Source organism: Mesoplodon bidens (genome assembly GCF_964165515.1).
Source record: "Mesoplodon bidens genome assembly, chromosome: 18".
NCBI lineage: Eukaryota > Metazoa > Chordata > Mammalia > Artiodactyla > Ziphiidae > Mesoplodon > Mesoplodon bidens.
In genome coordinates, this window is record NC_138175.1 from 39,491,220 (window position 1) to 39,511,726 (window position 20,507).

The 20,507-nt window shown below is 57.3% G+C and overlaps 2 protein-coding genes across 8 annotated transcripts; one reads left to right on the top strand and one right to left on the bottom strand.

The window, feature by feature from the left end:
- The first annotated feature begins 4,882 nt into the window (after nucleotides 1-4,882).
- On the top strand, nucleotides 4,883-17,401 carry LOC308605601 (dynein regulatory complex subunit 4-like). Its single transcript, XM_081215801.1, has 10 exons — nucleotides 4,883-4,921; nucleotides 6,917-7,114; nucleotides 7,608-7,814; nucleotides 9,363-9,417; nucleotides 10,032-10,237; nucleotides 10,725-10,892; nucleotides 11,168-11,254; nucleotides 13,059-13,268; nucleotides 14,841-14,906; nucleotides 17,235-17,401. Exons 1-10 carry the CDS (start codon nucleotides 4,907-4,909, stop codon nucleotides 17,382-17,384), a joined length of 1,362 nt encoding a protein of 453 aa, XP_081071927.1. The 5' UTR covers nucleotides 4,883-4,906; the 3' UTR covers nucleotides 17,385-17,401.
- A 397-nt stretch (nucleotides 17,402-17,798) lies between these two features.
- On the bottom strand, nucleotides 17,799-20,507 carry LOC308605602 (5-hydroxyisourate hydrolase-like). Of its 7 annotated transcripts, none has more exons than XM_081215803.1 (5): nucleotides 20,267-20,507; nucleotides 19,758-19,897; nucleotides 19,389-19,610; nucleotides 18,366-18,491; nucleotides 17,799-17,898 (listed from the first exon to the last, which is right to left on the bottom strand). In XM_081215803.1, exons 1-5 carry the CDS (start codon nucleotides 20,324-20,326, stop codon nucleotides 17,844-17,846), a joined length of 603 nt encoding a protein of 200 aa, XP_081071929.1. In that variant the 5' UTR covers nucleotides 20,327-20,507; the 3' UTR covers nucleotides 17,799-17,843. The 7 variants fall into 7 exon arrangements, 6 of the variants coding, with proteins under 6 accessions (XP_081071929.1, XP_081071928.1, XP_081071930.1 ...); XM_081215802.1 differs by having other exon boundaries at nucleotides 18,356-18,491; nucleotides 20,267-20,503; XM_081215804.1 differs by having other exon boundaries at nucleotides 18,356-18,491; nucleotides 19,389-19,514; nucleotides 20,267-20,495.

The window sequence follows — 20,507 nt, forward strand, 5'->3', positions numbered from 1 at the left end:
AAACTTTGATTGATAAATCTAACCTTTCTTTCCTTGGCAATAGTTGATCACACTGCGAGGAAAACAAGTTAGAGAATGGAAAAATAATATTTGGATTTCAATGAAATAATAAAGATGCAGGGACTATCTTTGACTTTTTCAAGGTGAGAAGAGAGTTTACATTTTGATTATTAATGGCAGGAATCCCTTTTAAAACAGGGCCAGTCTGCATGATGCATTTAAAAATCAACCTTTTCAAATATAGCCATAGCCCCCACAAGATTTCTTGATTTCTCTGGGGTCAGATAAACCATCACATTTCACAGTGGTGCCCTGTATATGAAAGTGATAAACAAAATCTGGAAGCATGGCAGTGGCTAAAAATATGGAGCTGGCAGCCACACGTTGAAATGATTTTTTGCTTTTAATTCATTGCATAAAATGCTAATGTCCAAATTCAGGCAGGTAGATCTTACCAACCATCAAGAGCTTCAACCCTGCTAACAGCTATGTATGCACTTTTAAACCCTACTTTGACTGCTCCAGAAAATTACTGGGTTTCTTTAATGCCTCTGTTACTATTTCCTTTGTGTCATTTTGTTTTTCTTTAAAAACATAGCTGTGTGATCTTGGGGAAGTTATATTATTTCCTTGAGACTTGGTTGCCTCTCTGTGGAGAGAACACGAGGCCTTGATGCACTTTCCTGGGGTAAGAAAACTTTGGTTGCATCCCTCGGTGGGCACATCGCATCGGCTCAGGACTGCCCTGCTCCAAAAGCTCAAGGTGTGGAGCCCGATTGCTGGAGATCAGCCCCATGTGAATCTTTCACGGATGAAACCGGCTCGCCATGGAACCATTCACAAGCTGCAGACCGTGGTGGCTGTTAGTCATCGACCCACCGAGAGCACTCTGAGGGAGAGGAGTTGCTGATGTTTGGTAGCAAAATCTCCTATTCCGAATTGAATCCTTTCCCTGTAAGTGGGTTCCTAAAGACTTGTCGCAGTTTCTCAGTTAGCTATAATGGAGGCAGACTCCCCTAATGCCCTGCCCCCAGGCTGCGATACAGACAGGCCGACTGCTTCAGCCAACAGGGACAGCTCACAGTAAAGATAAGAACCCTATGTATCAAAGCACTTGCATGATGCTCGCCAGAAGCACAAACACTGAGGGCAGGGCACCCTTCCCCTCACGCTGAGCAAATTTGTTCTCATGGAGCTCCTGCCCTGAGTTTATCCAGCTAGGAAGCAAACTTCAGGAAAGGTCCTCACGGTGCTGCCGATACAAACTTATTTCACCAGGCAGCCCAAATAGAGTATGCCACTTTGTATGTTCCACGGGCAGAACAAATGGTGTCAAGCGGCACGCCTCCAGCTGGGGGGTGACGTACACTTTTTCCATGGGAAAGAAGCCCATGCCTTCGGTGTGAAAAACCTCTATGCCTCTTTGCTTTCGCAGCCCAGGGCTAGCCTCAGCTCTGAAAAACTTCCAAAGGAGGAGAGTCAGAGAACCTTTGAAGCACAGAGCAGGTGCAGCACTGAACAAGGACTTCTCTATTGGCCTGAGAACACCCACTGCCCTGCGCTCCGTTGGTGTACACACGTGGTGGAGGAAGGGGGTTGAATTCTGGTCCGTGAGAACTTCTCCGGGTCACGTAGTGTGAGCACAAGTAAATTAGCCCTACATCTCATCCCAGTTTCCTGTGTAAGTTGTACAGGGCAAACTCCCTGCTTGAATCCCTGGGTGGGTTAAGTAACCTTGAGGGAAGCATCGTTGCTTGGGACATGGGGCTGGTATCTCGGTTAATGTTCTGTGCATCCACCTGGCAGCTGGTCTCTCTAAGCGGGCTCCGAAGGTTCTTCTGAAGAGTTTCCTGAGAGTGTCTGAAACAGGGAAGCAGCTGACAGGCCCACGAGGATACCAATTCTCTCAAGCAAAAGGCTACCAGCCTCAGACACTTGGGTTCTCTTTTGTATATGAAACAACACTGTGCTTTGAAGGTTCCTTCCACCCAGCTTGTGAATCGCACTTCCACTGTGTCTTAGGATTCCAAGTGTTTCCGTGCCTTCACCATGCCCACTTCTTAGGCCTATGACGGCAGCGTGTCCAGCAGCTCTAAAGGAGACCTTCAGAAGGTGGGCTTTTTGTCTCCTTCCACTGAGAAACCAGATCCCCCGGGTCCTCTGTCGTTAGTTATTTCATTTCAGACTAGCTGTGGGCACCCTCATTCCTCCTCGACATAAGAAACAAACAGAACTGCCATAAAGGGAAGAAGCCTTGTGAGTCCAGCACAGAGGCAGTCTCTCGCACTCAGCATTCCCACACAGCTGAGCCCAGTGTATGGGACCGAGAGAGGGAGAAAGACAGCTGTAACCCCGAGCTTTCTAGTATTTCCTCATTACAAGGACAAGGCCTCTTCAGACAGACCAGTTACTTTTTCCGAAGGGGAGACATACTGATTTCAAAACTTTGGACCCAGCTGGAACATGTTCTCTTCCCTACTTTTGTTTCTTCTGAGGGTTTGTGGAAACCCAGCTATCTTCAAGCCTCAGGTGGGAGGAATCTTGAAAGATGGGTGGGGGTGGGCCTAGGGGCAGAGCCTCAGCCTGAATTTGAATCTAATTTGGAAAAGGTCGAAGTGCATATCTTTCCGGCCCCTCCCGTCCCTCACTCACTGAAATTATGCACTGTAGGACCGGTACGCACATACAGTAAGTAAGAAGTGGATGGAAACAGCTCCTCCCACCTCCATGGAGCCTAAGTTCTAGTGGGGAAGACCCGCAATAATCAAGACACGTTGCGCAACGAACGCGTTCACGGGCGTCGTGGAAATCTAGCTCGTGGATGACGCCCAGCTGCGGCCCAAACCCAGTGACTCAGCCCAGCGCGTTGGTAGGGACGCGCTCCCGCCGTTTCCAGGCCATGACCCCTCGGGCGGACTCTCGCGAGGGTCCTCGAGACTTCGCGCGGAACCTAGCTTCGGTTGCCTGGAGACCTCGCAGCCTGGGCTGGGCTGGTGCGTTGGTCTGCCGGTCGCGGCCGGCGGGACTCCGGAGCCATGGTGAGGAGGGTTGGAGGTCTGGTAGGGTGTGTGCCGGGTGCCTGGGGCTCGGGGGCCGGCCCTGCGCGCAGGGAGACCCCGGGACGGGAGGCCTGGAGCTCTGGGGTCCCGGAACTGAGGGCTTGGCGCTCTCGTGGAGTCCTTGCGGGGAGGGCCCAGGGTTCTGCGGACCCTGGACCCCGGACCCCGCACGCACTTGGAGCTGAGAGACCTGGGCTCTCCAGGATCCTGTGCTCACAGGGGTGGGTGGTCAGAGCGCACCCGCCTCCCCCGCCCCCCAGACCCAGGGCCCGGTGTGCACGGCGTCCAGAACAGAGAACTTGGGTCGAGGGGCTTTCCTGCCTGGAATGGAAGACTCATTGATGAGATCCCTGGGACCTAGGGTCTCACCTGGCAGAGGCCTGGGTCACACAGGTCCTCCAGTCTCTGGGGTCGAGATCCAGGGGGCATACCAGGGTGGTCAGAGAACCCTCTACACTGGAGCGTCCTGACAGTGGGTCCAGTGCCCGTGGAGTCCTTCAGGGCAGAGCTTCAGGGTAGAGGAACTGCTGTTTCCTTGGAGAGCCCGCGAGGAGTGAGGCCGGTACTGAGCAGAGCAAGGCGGGAGCTTGCTGCCTCTGGGGCTCTCCATCCCGGCCCCTCTCTGTGGTAGGGCTCCCAGCTGCGCCACCCCACCCCCCGCCATGATGTAGGGGTTGTCGGTAACTCAGTTTCCAGGCAGGTGTGGCCATCAGCTGTGGGAGGCAGGGAGGATGCCTCTGTGTGCGGGAGCCCCAGGGGCTCTACCAGGCGGCGGCTGCTGGCTGACTGTCCCTGATGCTGGGTGGTGACAAACCTTCAGGCTCTTCTGATGGGGTGGACTTATTGGAGTAGAGGGATTGCAAAGAGGGCATTGTATCAGGAGTGAAGATTTCCGTGGATGGGTCTTTTGAAAGTCAACTGGAAAAAGACCACCAAAATACATCTACTTTTACTAGCTTGTGGGAGTATTAGGGTGATTTTCCTTGTTTTCTTTACGTTTTGTAAGATTTCCACAAAAACCTTTTTTGTAGTAAAAATGTTATAGAGTCACGTAGATGCGCGTACACACAAGCATGGGCCACAGAAACTTGGGAGAAGTAAAGGCAGAAGGATAAGGAAATTTGCCATCTGCTGAGCGGCCCTTGGGAAGAGAGTGAGGGTGGAAGGTCTCGTCTGGCACCTTGTTGAAGTTGTTAAAAGTGGCCTCGCCCCATTGACAGAGCCCGCAGTGAGCACCACAGTCTGCTCTGGCTCCCTCCACCAGGGTTCTCTGAGGTTTTGTGTTTTGAAGGAAGGAACCCTCATCTTGCCAGCTTTGATTGTTGCTGTGAGGCACTTCTTCCTACACTCACTGAACAGCTGATTGCAGGTTTCTTTATGGTGCTTGCCAAGCATTATAGCCAGTGGGATAACATTTGACAGTGTGGTACTGGGGAATCTTCCTTTTTGAGGCCGAGTAGATTTTGCATCCACACCAAGGAGGTCTCTGCTATATACTAAGGAACAAGTTTCCCTCCTTTCCTTTCTGAGGGAAAACAATATTCTCTGCTGAGAAGGCAGATTTCTCCTTGCTGCTCCAAAGGTATCAACAGAATGTGTCTGTGGTTAACGGTGGGGAACCTTAGGGCAGAGTGATGTGGTCTGGGTGGAAGCAGGAGACAGTGGGCAGTCAGTTGGACGTTCCAGAACAGGAATTCCTCTCCCAAGCGGCCCCAGGAGGGAATCAGCCAGCCAGAAGGTGAACTCTAACCCAACCATCTATTCTTCAACCAAAGGCGCCCAAAAAGAAAGAGAAGAAAGGGAAAGCCAAAGGTACCCCGATTGTCGATGGTCTTGCTCTGGAGGACATGAGCAAGGAACAGGTGAGCGGGCTGGCCTGAGCCGCGGACCAGCGCTGGGTCGGGGTGTGGGATGGGTTTGCTACTCCGGGCTTCTCCTAGGAGCCTCTTTCAGACCGCTGCCCCCGCTTCCGCGTGCACCTCCCCTCAGCCTGGCTCCTGCTGCCCTGCCCACACGAGGATACGCCCCTCCCACGCCTGCACACCCAAGCACAGCACGTGTTGTAAAACAACGCGGTACAGGCACATGGGTGAACTTTTTTATAGGGTAGTAGGAGTTTGGAAGGAAATGTCTTTCTGATATAAAAGCTGTTTTAAGTTTTCTGGGTTTTCTTTCATTCTTGTCTTTTGTAGGCACCAGATGTTTACAGAGCTGTTATCATAGTACATACACCTAGAGCATTCTCATTTGTTTCATTTACCATTAAACACTGTGAATTATTTTTGGCCACTTGTTCATTTTGATGAACTTAAGGGCTAGAGAACATGGTTATATAATTACAATTTCAATTCAAGGCTCCTGAGACCTGTAACATGTGCAAACTGTGGGAGCAAGTGTGGTCTGGGAGCGTCTGACATGCACTCCTGTGAACCTTAATGACCCTTACTTACTTTTGGTGGTTTTAAGATAAGGAAATGAAAGGTGACTGAAACAGGCATAAGACCTGAAGCTGGAGAGCTGGGCCGAGGCCCTTGACCAGCAGTGGAGAGGCTTTGTGTCACAGGCAGGGAGCCTGTCGGCAGTGTCCGCAGAAGGTGGTGGGTCAGGTTGCACTTTGGAAAGGTCCCCAGGCTGCCACGTGAACGGCTTACCCACCGCGCTGCCCCAGCCGTCAGGCTGTTTCTTGGCTCCCCATTTCCTCCTGTCCGGTGGGGACAGAACTGTGACATGGCAGTGGCCAGTCTTGCAGAGCAGAGCCTTGCTGTCCGGTGTTCCAGGCGTGGACACCTGGGAAGCTTCCAGGGCCCAGGCAGGAGTGAGAGACTCAGGGTAGCTGCGGCCAGTTCGCTGCATATTAACCTGTGGGCCCTGGGCTCCAGAGCTGTCTGTTTGCTGAGGTTTGAAGAGAAGCTTGAAATCTAGATATTTATAAGAAATCTAGATATCGAGTGATGGAACATCCAGCGTGAGCCAGTCAGAGTTGGGAGAAGTCTGGCTTAGATCCTTTGTCTGATTGACACAGTAGACCCCACTGTAGACCTCCCTCCTGGGGAGCCCAGCCCCGCCCCGGCCTGGTGGCCCTGTTTGTTTTTTGGTTTTTCTTCCTTTAACCTATTTGCAGATTTGCATTTGGCTCTGGACCAAACCATCTTGACTGTTTCGGGTCTACTGGTTTTGTATATTTTTTGTTTAACCTATATCTTTAAAGGTGAAAGTTTTTTTTACATTTTGCATTGTTTTGTGAACATATTTACATCATTCTCATATCTTTGTGTTGTTGGGCCATATAACCCTCTAGCTGATATACTCTAATTTCTCAACCATTCTCCTATTTATTTAATTTATTTATTGGCCGCGCTGTGTGGCTAGCGGGATCTTAGTTCCCCGACCGGGGATTGAACCCGGGCCCCAGCAGTGAGAGCACGGAGTCCTCATCACGGGACCGCCAGGGAGTTCCCAACCATCCTCCTACTGAAAAGCATCTTAGATCATTTCCTTTTTAATTCTTTTGCTGTTGTAATAATGGTGTAGCTAATATCTTTAAGCGGAAAGCTCCTGTGTTCTTTTGAGAAATTTCTTTAGTGTAAATCCCCAGGAAGGAATAAAAGCATATAATCATTTTATGGCTCTTGGCCAAATACAAGAGATTTCTGCTGTTTGCTGCACGTTCCCTGTCCCCGAGCCTTCCCAGCTCCCTGCTTTAACTTCTCACTTTTAGCTCTGACTTACTCTGAGGTGAGAGCAGCCCCTCCCTCTTCCTTCCTGGCCTTTCTCCGTCCACCCTCCCCTGGCGGCAGGTGGCCCGCCCCGCCCCACGCCCAGCTGGGCCGCCTCACGGGCCCTGTTCTGCCCGCCAGGTGGAGGAACACATTGGCCGCATCCGGGAGGAGCTGGACCGCGAGCGGGCCGAGCGCAACTTCTTCCAGCTGGAGCGGGACAAGATCCACACTTTCTGGGAGATCACGCGGAGGCAGCTGGAGGAGAAGAAGGCTGAGCTGAGGAACAAAGACCGGGAGATGGAGGAGGCTGCGGAGAGGCACCAGGTGGAGATCAAGGTGAGTGGGGCTGGCCTGTCCCCACAAGAGCTGCCATGTGGGCAGAGGAGCCGGACTGGGGGCCAGGGGCGTTGTCTCGCCTTGCTTCTGGGAGTCACAGCCCTTTGTGTCCTTGACGTGGGGAACCTGAGGGTATTTTTTATGTGTGTGCAGGTGGGCATGTGTGTGTAGGTGAGCCTCTGTGTGCAGGTGGCATGTGTATACAGGTGGGCAGGTGTGTGCACGTGAGCCTGTGCAGGTGGGCAGGTGTGTGCAGGTAAGCATGTGTGTGCAGATGAGCATGTGTGTGCAGGTGTGCATGTGTGTGCAGGTGAGCAGGTGTGTGCAGGTGGGCATGTATGTGTAGGTGGGCAGGTGTGTGCAGGTGTGCATGTGTGTACAGGTGAGCCTGTGCGTGCAGGTGAGCCTGTTCAGGTGAGGTGTGTGCAGGTGGGCATGTGCACGCAGGTGAGCGGGCAGAGCAGGTGAGCAGTGGTACTCCCCCCGCCCACAGGTCTATAAGCAGAAGGTGAGGCACTTGCTGTACGAGCATCAGAACAGCTTGATGGAGATGAAGGCGGAGGGCACCGTGGTCATGAAGCTGGCGCAGGAGGAGCGCCGCGCACAGGAGAGCGCCCTGTGCAGGAAGACGCGGGCGCTGCAGGTGGAGCTGAAGGAACAGGAGCTGGCCGGTGAGCTGGTGGAGAAGAAGCTGAGGCTGGTAGGTGCCAGCATGCCATGAGCACCTCGGGATGCACTCCAACTGGGAATTCATATTTCTGTATATTAACTCCTGCATTTTGGGAATTAAATATTAAACAACAGCAGCAGCAGCATCATGCCGCCAAACAAGCCCTGTTTGGGGTCCAGGCACAGAATTCTGTCTCAGGCTTGAGCAACAGGTTGGCTTCCCAAGAGGGAAAGCCAGCTCAGGGTCCCTCTCCGCATACTGCTGACCCCTGACCCCAGAGACGTGCGTGCGGCCCCTGAAGTGACCAGCCCTCCAGCCCTTTGGCAGCCACAGCAGTTTGTCCTGTGAGCTGTGCTCTCAAGTGCCTCGCTGACCTTTGAGACTCTTTGGTCCTTTCTGAGGGAGGCAGCGGGGTTCCAGTTGGAGGTTGGAATTCCTTCTTAAGTGCCGGGCCCGGTTCTGATCTCTGGGGACACAGAGGATGGGGCTGACAAAATGCCTGCCCACTCACGGCTGATGGTCTAGAATGGAGAGGCTGCCCCTGAGACAGAAGACAAAATAAACTGTCAAACCTGTGTCGCAGGTCTGCGGGCATTAGTGCTACAGGAAGTTCCTGGGAACGAGGGTGGTTGCATTTTTCTACGCATTCTGGGAATTCATTGAGAAGGTGATACCTGGGCAAGGGCGGGGGGAAGGCAGGGCTGGGGGAGACCAGGCCTTGAGAAGGGCTGGGGATGGACCAGTGCCACGGCCCCCAGGAGTGAGGAATGAGGGGTCTGGGGGATAGGACTGAGTCGGGGACCTCTGGAGGGTGTGGGCAAAGGGAGGATGTGTCCAACTTTGGTTTTCAAAGGTTGTTCCTGGCTGTGGGTTGAAAGACTTTGTCAGTGCACTTGCCTCTGTGTATGTCTGGAGGCAGCCCAGCCTCAACTGAATCTAGAAATAAATCAGTAACACTGCAGACTTTGCCGTGAAGCTTGAGAGTGCTGAAGTCTTGGACGCTTGAGGGCGGTCTGGCCTTTCTGACAGAAGCACAGAGTGGGCTGCCTTCCAACAAGTACAGCGGTGCGGGCTTTCTGCTTACGCGCGGCCTTGGGCGTGGAGTAGGTACACGGTCAGAGTGCTGCTCTGAGTGAAAACACTGCTCTGGAGTCTAATTTAAACTTTTTATTCAGAATTTATAACTGTCTATTACAATAATTTGTAACAGTATTCTAAGCCAAAGCAGGTTAGCCGACAGCAGGGAACCGGCAGCTCTGTGTGGGTCTGGACCCTGCTGTCCAGCCTCTGGGTAGGGCGGGAAAGGCTGGGCACGGCCAGGGGCTGGGATGTCTGTCAGCATTCTCTGCAGCTCCGAGGTGACCTGCGCTGAGGGACGTCCATTATCAAATGTGGAATTTACCAAACCTTGTTATTCCGGGTTGGGTCCATGAGCTCGGAGGTGAGGGGCCCAGCAGAAGCAGCACAGGTTTACTGAGCCGGGCTTTCCTTGCCAGTGAGGCGAGGGGCCGGGCTGAGGGGCCGGCATCTGTTCCGTCCCCTCTGACCTCCAGTGACTGACCACTTCCCCCTCTGCAGAAACACGCCGAGGAGATCACCAAGATACGCAAGGACTTTGAGCGGCAGGTGCGAGGTCAGCATCTCCCACGCTCCGTGTAAGACGGCCCCAGAACCCCTCCCGTCAGGAAGGGACTGTCCCAACAGCTCTTGCTAACCGGGCACATAAACCAGTTAAAACAGCTCAGACGTGCAAAGCGAGGCTGGTGGACTATTCAGGATCCCAGAACACCCTATTCCATGAGAGGTGGGAGGCTGTGAGGACGGCCCACACCCTCAGGCACGAAGCGGCACCTAGAAGCAGGCAGTAGTCATCCAGCCTCGTGGGCAGCGCCCAGGTCTCCCGGCCTGCGGAGGCTCCAACCTCAGAAGTCTGTTTGGTTTACTACTAGAGCCCGTAGTCTGTCTGTCTGGCTGTGGTTAGAGCCCACTGGGACTGGGTGACGTTCGGCTGTTGGGATCCCTGAGGCAGGGATCGATTAGCAATGCCTGCGATGGGCAAGGAAGGCAGGCTGGTGTGTGTGCTGGTGCCGCAGAGCAGGGGAAAGTCCCCACCCCGTCCTGCCGTCTGCAGAGCTTGTTGGTGAGACCTTCGTCTTGGTGGGTGTTCTCGGCCCTGGGCTGCCATCCCTTCTCGTAGCCACAGGACCAGCATTCTGCTCAGCTGCTCTGTGTGCTGCTGCCTTTCAGAAATCGAGGCCAAGTACGATAAGAAGGTCAGGATGCTCAGGGAAGAGCTTGACCTGCGCAGGAAGACAGAGATCCATGAGGTGGAGGAGAGGAAGAACAGCCAGATCAGCGTGCTTGTGCAGCGCCACGAGGAGGCCTTCACGGACATCAGGAACTATTACAACGGAATCACCCGCAACAACCTGGCTCTCATCAACTCCCTCAAGGTGCGGCCGGGGTGCCCAGCCCCCTTGGGCCGACCCCCCTGCTTGTAGAAACATTTGACCCTGCCCTTCACCTGCCCTTGATCAAAGCTCACAAGTTGTGTTGCCCGCTACAGCCGTGGCTGTGGTCCGGCTGTTGCCCTGACCCTCACGTGGCAGGGAAGTGATACACCTGTGTGCACTGGGATATGTCGAAGGTCAGGTGGAACCACAGGGGCGTCATCGTCACCCAAGTGCTGGCAGCCGTGGAGGATGTCCTCTGGGGGTCATGAGCAAAGTGTAATCTCAATTTGCACAGAGGCTGAAGTACTAGAAAATTCAGAATAAGTTAAAACTGTGAAAAAATACTGTGTGTTTACACATAAAACAGATGTAGGTCCTCACCATGCCGGCAGGACCATTGTCTGCGGGCAGGGGGGATCGCGGCCCTCGTCCTGCAGGCCGCAGCCCCTGATCCTGCCTGCCGATCCCCCGCCCCTCGTGCCCACAGGAGCAGGTGGAGGACGCGCGGAAGAAGGAGAAGCACCTGGAGAAGGAGATGATGGAGGTGTCCGCGCAGAACAGGTGCCTGACAGACCCCCTGCAGAAGGCTCGGGACGAGATAAGCAAGATGCAGAAGCAGCTCGGGGGCTACGAGAGGGACAAGCAGATCCTGCTGGTGGGTTTCTGCCCGATTCCTGGCCCTCCCTGGCACCACCTCCTGGGCGTGGAAGGGCAGGGAGGCATCTCCTGAGGACCAGAGAGGAGCCTGGCCCTCGGGGCAGGAAGGGCAGGGGCGCTGAGCCCCTCCTTCCTGGGCCTGGTGGCCCTGGGGCACGTGAGGCTGGCACCTGTTCTGGGAGATGGGTGGCTCAGCCCCTCAGGTCTGGGAGCTGCATCGTGTGGGTGCCTGAGTCGGGAGGGCTTTCTCCCCCACCCCCATTTTCTCTCCAGCACACGAAAGCCCGTCTGAAAGTCGCCGAGGAGGAGCTGAAGAGCCTGCAGTGGGAGCACGAGGTTCTGGAGCAGCGCTTCATGCAGGCGAGCTCCCGGGACGCCTGGGTTCTGGGCTGCGCTCCCAGCTCCGGCCGCTGGAGGTCCCATGGCCCTCCTCGTGCCACGCGGCTCTCGGTGGGCGGCAGGCCTGGGTCTCAGAGGGTGGTCCCTGGTGGGGAGTGGGTGGTGCCCACGGCTGTCCCCTGGGTCTCTCCTCTGAAGCGTGGAGGTGGCCTGGCCCCTTGAAGGAAGGGCTTTTTTCATCTGTGTGTGTGTTTCTAAGTCCCAAACCTTCATGTGTGCGTTGTAAGGAAGCCTGTGGGTGCAAACATGAGGGCCCTGGGGCCGTGCACTGGTCCTCACAAGTGGTCAGAGCTTCCTGACTCTCCTCCCAGACTCTTGTGTGTCCCGGCATAGGGACACTGCTTCCTAGAAGTGAGGGTGTCTGGAGTGCCCGTGTTCTCATCTCAGCCTGTGTGCCGTCTCTCCGATTGGGTCACACTTGAAATCTCTGTTTCAGTCCTTTGCTGTTACAAGCATCCTTTTAAGTTGTCTTTGTGCAACTGTGTATCCCTTTCAGGGAAGTCGATTCCTAGCAGGGGAAATGCTGGGTGAGAAGGTTCACGTTCAGGGTGCAGATAGTCTGCCGGGAGGGATGTTCAGAGTTGTGACCCCACCCACAGTGCCCAAGGGGCCGCTTCCGCCGGCACCAGGTCTTCACTGATGTGATTGGGTGGCAGGTGTCTCACTGCACGTGCTTTTCTGCAGAGTTGGCCCTCCCTGCCTGCAGGTCCCGGGGTCTGGCCCTGGGCCTGGCCGAGGGCAGAGCCGCCCCCTCTGTGTGAGCCGTTAGCACAGCTACCGCCGCAGACTGACAGTGGAAAGGACATCCCGTAAGCGGTCAGAGCTAGTCACCGTCAAGAAGCCTCCGAGGGTCCCGGAGGCTGAGGGCAGCTGAGGGGAGGGTCCGTAGGCAACCAGGGAGACGCGGCTCCCCGCTGCAAGGTGGCGTGAGTGGGGAGGGGACTCTACCACCTTCTCTTCCGTCTGCATGTCGTCTGCGGCAGGGGAGGCAGGCAGCGCCCCTAAGAAACCAGACTCGTCACGTTTTAAAAAGCAGAGGGATGGGGACTGGATTGAAGCACATCTTGAGAATACGATCCTGTAGTTAGAAAGACACGGTGCTACAGGGTTTCAGCACAGCCCTCTCCTCTTCCTAGCAGTGATGTGTGTTTCTACGGCAGTGCAGAACATTCTGGAAGGAGTCCCAGCAAATACTCAGATGGTGGCCTCTGGGAAGTAGGGTTGAGGAGTGTTTACTTTTTCCTTTTTACACCCCAACTCAGTCTTGATTGTTTAATGGTGCACAGTTAAAAGTTAAAGGAGATGAAAAGGACACTGTCCTTGGTGGACAGGCGGGTGGCTCCAGTGCTCGCTCTAGACCTGTGTTCCAGGGTCTGGGGCTGGCAGAGGGGGTGGACCTCCAAGGGGCCCCCACCCCAACACTGCTGAGTCTGAGGCCCTGGACCTCATGGGGATGATCATGTCCTGAGCCTGCTGCCCAGACCCAGGGCAGGGCTGGCCCCAGCCCCTCTGGGGGTCTGTGCAGCTTGTACTAGGGTCCCTGTGGCTTCCTGAGACACCTTCCCAGAGATGTTTCCTCCTGCCGCCCATGGTGTGGACAGCCGCACACCTCTAGTTCGGTCACAGAGTGGGGCTCAGGCAGTGTAGACGATGCAGACCCACCTGCCCGTGGCCGGGCGCTGGTGAAGGCGCTGTGCCGTGCGTGGCCCCGAGGCAGAGCCGGGAGGGGCTTCTTGCCAGTGAGAAGACTGGGCCCATCCCGCAGGTGCAGCAGGAGCGGGATGGGCTGTACCAGAAGTTCACCGCAGCCATCCTGGAGGTGCAGCAGAAGGTGGGCCTCAAGAACCTCGTCTTGGAGCGCAAGGTACAGGCACTGGCCACCGCGGTAGAGAAGAAGGAGGTGCAGTGCAACGAGGTGCTGGCGGCCTCCAACCTGGACCCTGCGGCCCTGACCCTCGTGTCCCGCAAGGTGGAGGTTGGTCCTGGGGGTTCCCGGGGAGGGGCTTCTGGCGGCCTGGGCTCGGGTTGGGGCTCCTGTCTTGTGCTCCAGCCTCCGTCCCTCAGTGGAGAGTCTCAGTTCACCTCGGGGAGGGGCTGTTGTGGTTTCCTGGCCCGAGCGCCCAGGCCTGTGTGTGCCGTCGGGCTCCCCAGGTTCCCGGGCTCTGCCCTGGTGTCTCTGAGGTCTTCCCCAGCCCCTCCTTAGCCTCCTGGCACCTTCGAGCCCGAGTCCACTGCCCACTCCAGCTTAGCCTCTCAGCCAAGGCCACGGCCGCCGTCCGCCTGGGACACTGAGATGTGCTGGTTGAGGCCGTGGCAGGGGGAATGCAGGGCCGTGGGTGGCCTTTGTGATGGCTGCTGGGAAGGCTTCCCAGAGGGAGTCACATCTGAGCAGAGGCTGGAGCATCTGTTCAGTCGTGGGTCTGCAGTTGTGTGTGGCTTTCCTCTGGGCTGGGACTGTCCCAGGCATGGGGCACAGCAGTAAAAAGACAGACGAGGCCTCGGTGCCCACAAGCCAGCAGGGAGAGCTGAGGACTCAGGACAGCAGTTGCCACTGCCACTGGCTCAGCAGGCAGAAGCCCTGATGCCCCTGGCGGTGACCTTACCTGGAACTGGCCTTGTCCCTCTGCTCCCTGACCTGGGTGGGACGTGCCACAGAAGAAAACGGGTGAGGACAGACAAGGGGACTTTGGTGCTGCTAGGGAAGCGTGGCCTGGCTCTGGGGTCCTGGGCAGTTGGGTGACCTGTAGCCGCCAGGCCTGAGGTGGCCCCAGGTATGGTTTCCTTGGGGGTCTAGGAGATGGACACAGACCACAGCTGGCCTCCATGACTCCACGGAAGGTCCTTCCATGCTGGAGGGCCCTGTCTGTCCCTGCTCTTCATTCACACAGAAGCAGATCTTCTGGGTTCCAGGCCTCAGATGGCAACAGGAGGGCAGGAGAGGGTGGGCAGGGCTGACAGAGGATGACTCGTCACCAGTGGAGGAGGGGGCTGGGGTCCGAGGTGATGTCGTGCCCACGGTTCTGGCTGAGACCAGGTGTTTGCTCAGAGGGAAGCGATGGCCCTGGCTCAGTGGGTGGCACTGCCTGGAGGACCCAAGTTACCCAGGCTCGGCTCTCAGGGCTGGGGTAGTGCAGCCTCATGGTGGGGCCTTGTCTGGGCCGGCATCACCATGGTCCTGAGTCTGGGGGCTCGTCTCTGTTCTTGTCCCTTTTGTGTGTGAATCACAGAGGGGAGGAGGGCTTTCCTGCTCTCCTCTTGGGAAGGACAGCCGGTCTTGCAGCTGGGCCAGCAACCCAGTGCTGCCAGTGACCAGGGTGAGGGTATAAAAACTCGGCCCGTCCATGGCAGTCACCATGGCTGCGCCTAGGGGCCAGGGCAGGGCAGGTGGGGGATCGAGGGGGTTTTCCCTGGGATGGCGTTGGCAGCCGGGGTGGCCCTTCTCACCATCTGGGCAGTTTCCTTATGGAGATGCAGATCTGTCTCCCTTGGAGACCTTTCCACACCAGCCGCTCCCCGTGTGGACATCCTGACACCTTCCTTTCCTCAGGACTTTCTGGAATCGAAGAACAGCACCATCAAGGACCTGCAATACGAGCTGGCCCGGGTCTGCAAGGTGCGAGGAGACCCCCACCCCTCCCCCATGTTCTTCCAGGTGCCCGGGACTCCACACCCCTCCCTCAGGCCCCTTCCTCACCCAGGACCCCACCTGATCTTTACCTTTGGGTGCTGACACAGTCTGAGGCCGTCTGCGCCTGCCCAGGGTCACTTGACCTGCAGGTGGCCTGGAGTACATCCGCATGGCTCCGACGCTGTCCTGGTGTCCCTGATGGGGCCTGGCCAGTGAATGTGTGGCGTCCTGTCCAGCAGGCTGTCCCTGTGTCCCTGTCCAGCCCTTGCTCTGGCGCCACGGCGCTAGCCTGGCCTCTGGGGCGGTTTGGGGTGGGCGGGGGGTCTCTGCACCCTCAGAGTAACCTCCACGTCTTCCAAGCACGTCTTCCAAGGCCTTTATGAGTCTGGCAGAAGCCACACACAGAGGCCTCCTGCAGCTGGGGAGTGCAGTGCCCTGACCCTGGTGCCGTCTGTGCCCTGCACCCAGCGTCCCCAGCTCCGTGGCTGAGCCCGCGGCTCTGTTAGTGCTTGGCCTGTGGGGACACAGACACAGTGCTGCCTGCAGACATGCTTCCCGAGAGCGAGCACCCCGCGAGCATGACTCAGATGTGAGCCCTGGGCTGTGGAGCCCCAGGATGAAGGCAGTGCCCATCACGGGCACTGGGCTCCGTGGTGACCAAATGCCCTGGGCCTTCCCTGCCCATAGGGCCCTCCCCAGGTGCTCTGGGAACCCCTGACACTTATATGCATTCTTGGGGGAATTTCCATAACCCACATCTGATTGTGGGGAGGGCTGAACCCCAGAGATGGGTGAGGGCCAGGGCCCAGCCCCTGAGTTGTCCTGGAGCCCAGCCCTGGCTCACCCTTTACTCTCAGCTCCCAGCACCTTATCTTGGCGATGCTGAGGGCAAGGAGCCCCTTTGAGCTTTTGCTCTGCGTCAGGCCAGGCCCTAAGCATTTAACATGTGTCAGCTCTTAAAACGCTTACAACCGTCTGGTGAAATGTGCCCTTTTAAAAACATCTGCTTTTAAAGGATGGGGGAACGGAAACCCTGTCTGCGTTGGCCCTGCCAGCGCTGTTGCCCAGATCTCAGCATTTCTGGGATGGGGGAAGGGAATAGATGCCAGTAGACAAGGCAGGGAGGGTCATCCCTGAGAAGGCAGGGATGCTGAGCCTGAGTGAGAAATGCTTGCAGGGAACCAGGAACTCAAACCACAGTCCTGCTCTGAGTGCACACCCTCTTCAGTCTCCCCAGCCATGAAACGGGGACGGTGGGGGCATCTTCCATTGTGGATTACCCGAGGTCCCACACATGAAGTGGTTGGGTAGTGCCCAATAAAAGTCCTCAGACTCGGGCCAGAGTTGTTCTCAACAGAAGGAAAGCCTCTGGTTGTCTTCTACCTGAGCCAGGAGGTGTCTGTGCATGGCCATCACCACCTGCTCATCTGGACCACTCTTCTGGGGAGGTGGAAACTCAGCTACATAAGATCCCTGGGCAAGTCACTTGGCTTAAAAGGGTGGCCCCTTCCATGGGGCCTTTGATTGGTTTGGTCTTGAGGACTCCAAACACTGGGGTTTGTCCTGCTTATAATAATCATAATCATACCCCTGGTGCATTATGTTTTCCCAAAAGCTTTAAATGCTTGTTCGCAGCCACTAACCACCAAGCAAATGGTCTCCTTAAGACTGTAATATTGAAAAAGATGTGGGGAATGACGGACTTAAAAAATGTGAACCCGAAATCTTGACCTGTGAATCCCAGAGATTCAGGAAAACAAAAACAAAAACCCAAACAGAATCAGCAAAAGCTGAGATAATACAGGTGGTAGCTGTGAGCGGCACTAATGCCTTAAAATTTTGATCATATCTCTCAGGCTAAGAGTTTGATCAAAAGGGGGGACTGTTAAAAAGAAACAACAGGCCCTAAATGGAGTCACTTATGTGAACCCTACCAAGACTTAATACCTAATCTAATTGAAGTTTTAGCCTCTCCCTATAGTGGAAATTTAAACCCATCAGCAGTGGGAGGTGATCTGCCTAAGACCCCCTGCCTCCCCTAAGGGAAGGTGCCCACCCTTTTAACCTCCTTGTCCCACCCTCCTGTGCCCATAAAAGCCTCCATTTTATACAGCTCCTTGGAGCACCCTTCCGCTTACTAGATGGGATGCTGCCATGAGTAAAGCCAATTAGATTCTCAAATTTAAATGTGTGTGAGGGTCTGGGTCTGGTGTAGTGAGCACCTGGTAAAGGCTAGCTCTCCACGGGGCTGGGTGTGCCTGAGCGAGGGTCAGCCCCGGCTGCCCCTCCCCTGAGGCCTCTGTGTCCCCACAGGCCCACAATGACTTGCTGCGTACCTATGAGGCGAAGCTCCTGGCCTTTGGGGTCCCCCTGGACAACGTGGGCTTCAAGCCCCTGGAGACAGCCATGATCGGGCAGACGCTGGGCCAGGGCCCCGCAGGACTCGTGAGCACCCCAATGTAGCCCCTGCCCGGACAACACCCACCTCACGCACCGAGGACAGCAGGTATTTGTTCTGAAGACATGCGTTGTCAGCAAGTGAAGGTTTTCACAAGTGCTGCCTGTCCTGTTGCGTGGCTGTGTGGAGAGGCCCCCAGGGCCCACGGTGCCGTCCGGCCCCTTCCCCAAGCCCACCAGCTCTGTGCGCACACCCGCCCCCATCCCACCTGGGGCTGGACAGCTCCAGCCGAGTGTGCCTAGTGACCACAGCCGCCTCGCAGATGCCAACAGCTTTATTGAAGCCCTGCCACTGGGAAATCGGGGCCAGAACGTCCCCAGAAAGTGTGACCCTGGTGCCCGCGAGCAACAAGCCTGCCCTGCTGGTTGGGGGCGGCTCAGCCTGCCGTGGTGATGGGTCCGGGCTCGTAGGCCGGCTGCCGGTCAGCCGCTAGCTCCCTCGGTACGTGGTATAAGACCACGGGCTCAGCAGCAGCGGCACGTGCAACTTGTGGGTCTCGTTTGTGATGGTGAAAACGACCTGATGGCAGAGGGGACACCGGGAGAGCCAGGGGCCAGCATGGAGTGCACTCAGCCTGGCCCCAGTGCTGCCATGGACTCAGCAGCCCAGACGGCTGGCCTGGGGCTGCAGTTGGGGTCAGGAGCCCCAGGGCCAGCTGGGGGGGGGGCGGTGGGTGTGGCTGGGTCCTCCCCAGAGAAAGCACTCGATCTGAGGGGCCTTGGGTCTGCAGGTTCCCAAGGTGTCCCGCCCGAACAGGTCAACTGAAGGGGGACAGTGAGCTGGATGGGGCTCGGGTGAGCCTCTGTCTGCAGGGGCTGAGTCAGCCTGACCCCGGAGCAGGGCAGGGACAGGTGTGATGTGGTCAAGTCCGGCACCCCTTTCTTCTGGGAGCCCAAAGCAGGTGCGAGGTGGTGGAGGCGCAGGGCCAGCCTGCCGGTCACAGTGAGTCGTGGGCCTCCACCCGTCTGGCCCTCACCTCCACGTACGGGTAGAAGCTCTCCTGGCCCCGCTTCTGCCAGTAGCCCTCAGTGTCAAAGACCAGCTTGTAGGTGCCCGCCTTCATCTGGCCTGGCAGCAGGAGCCCAGGGCAGTGGCCGTCATGGTCCGTGTAGCTGGGGAGAGGAAGCGGGGGCACTGCAGAGGGGGCTGAGGGGCCCCCGGCCTGGGGCCCCCGGGGCTGCATGCCCACCGGCCTCCGATGTCCCCGCAGCCTGACTGGGACTCGGGTGAGCGGGCCTGGGCAGCTGTGGAGCAGGACAGCCTCCAGGACCTGGGGCTCTGGGGCAGCCCAGGGACACTGCGCACTGTTTAAGAAATCACAGAGAAGCAGAAGGCAGAAAATTCCCACAATCTACCCCATGAGCAATCATCGCTTTATATCTGGCATGTATACTTTTCAGGTTTTCTCTATGCATAAATATGCTCATTTACAAACTTTAAAAACGGGTTGTACTAGTCACACTGTTTTATAACGTGTACTTTTTGTTTAATATACTGCGTGTGGCTTTCTGGTTCAGTAACTGTACCCAAATCGCTGTCCGTGTGGTGGCCTGTTTGCAGCTTCACCAGTGGAGGCTCTGAGGGCCTCTGCTCGCTAGGCGCCCCCGTCACCTGCAGCCGTGCTCGCAAGCGTCTGTGCTGTGATCAGAAAGGGTGGCATTTACCAGCACAGTTTAGGGGGTGTGGTTGGGAGTGGGTCTGTACGGCCCCCCGCCCTGGACTCTGTGTGTTCCTCCAAGCTCAGACGGGACCTGGACCCCCGGCTTTTCTGAAGGGCTCCATACCCTCAGGCCTGGAACCTTTGGGGTCCAGCCTACCAGCCCACACCAGCGGGAGGGTCGGGGGAAACTGCTCACAGGCTGACCCATGACACCTGCCAGTCTGGGCTGGGTGTCCCCCAGCAGAGCCTGGGCCTGGGGCAGGGGTAGTGCTGCCAGGCAGCGGACACCTCCTGCTGTCCCAGCCGTCCCCCCTCGCCCCCCAGTCTAGGAAAGGGGTGCCTGTGGTACCTGCACACAGGGTGTAGTGAGAATGTAGAGAACGTCCAGTGCTCGCCTGCTGCCCTGCACAGGCCACCCGTCCGGCAGTGACAACCAGGGCTTTCAGGTCCCACCTCAGGCCTCGGCCGGCCCAGCCTGCAGGAAGAGACAGACCCCTCTTCCCCCTGCAGTGGGCACTTGGGCTGGGAGCTGTCCCAGCACGTTCTGTGGCCCTGACCAGGCCTACACAGCCTGTTGAAAGAGCGGCCCTGAGAGTCTGCAGGGGACCGTCCGGCTGTGGTCAGCCCTGGTCCCTGCCCTCCAGGCATGCACCCCTTGCCCTGGTGTGGGGCGGGGAGGTGGTCTGGACTCAAATCCTGCCCCAGACCGCCCTCCTACCTTTTCCTCAGCTCGGTCCACTGCTGGCCATGGTCCTCGAGCCTGGACAGATGGAGGCAGAGGACCTCGGCCGGAAGCCCTGAGGCAGTGTCCAGTACGTGTGTGGTCAGCGGGCTGCTGCCCGGCTCCATGCCTCTGCCCTGGGCCACGAGAGGGGCAGGGAAGCTGCCTTGTGTCCACACCCGCCGGTATGAGGCAGCGGAGTTGGTGTAAACAGCCCCGGGGGACAAAGTCCCAAACTGCCCCTGGGCCCTGGGTGGTGGAGTTGCCGAGCAGCCCGAGCAGGCTGCGGTGACACACTGCCATGCAGGTCGCTGACCTGTCCCCCTCCTCCCCCAGCAGCCCCCTCCCCCCAGCACTGAAGGGGTCTCCACACCCAGGGGCCTCTCCCTCAGTCAGTGCCGGCTGTGGGTGGCCACATGGGGTTCTTCTCCCGGCACCCAGCTCTGTCCCCTTAGCCCCAGGTGAAGGAGAGTTCAGGGGTTCCGAGTCCGGGCCTGTCCCCCTACCTCCGGGGAGCCCAGGTGTCGCTGGAGTGTCCGCAGCCGCAGGGCGACCCCGGAGCTCATGCCAGGCCGGCCTGGGGGCTGGCGAGGTGGCGACACCACGCTGCCACCCCCAGAACCTCCCCGGGCCCCTCCCAGGCCCCGGGGCCACGTGTCTGACCAAACTCGGGGCGGAGCCACAGGGAGAGGTGAGGCTGGTTTGGTTCGCAGGGGCTTCACCTCGGTGCCCACCTGGAGGGGCCCA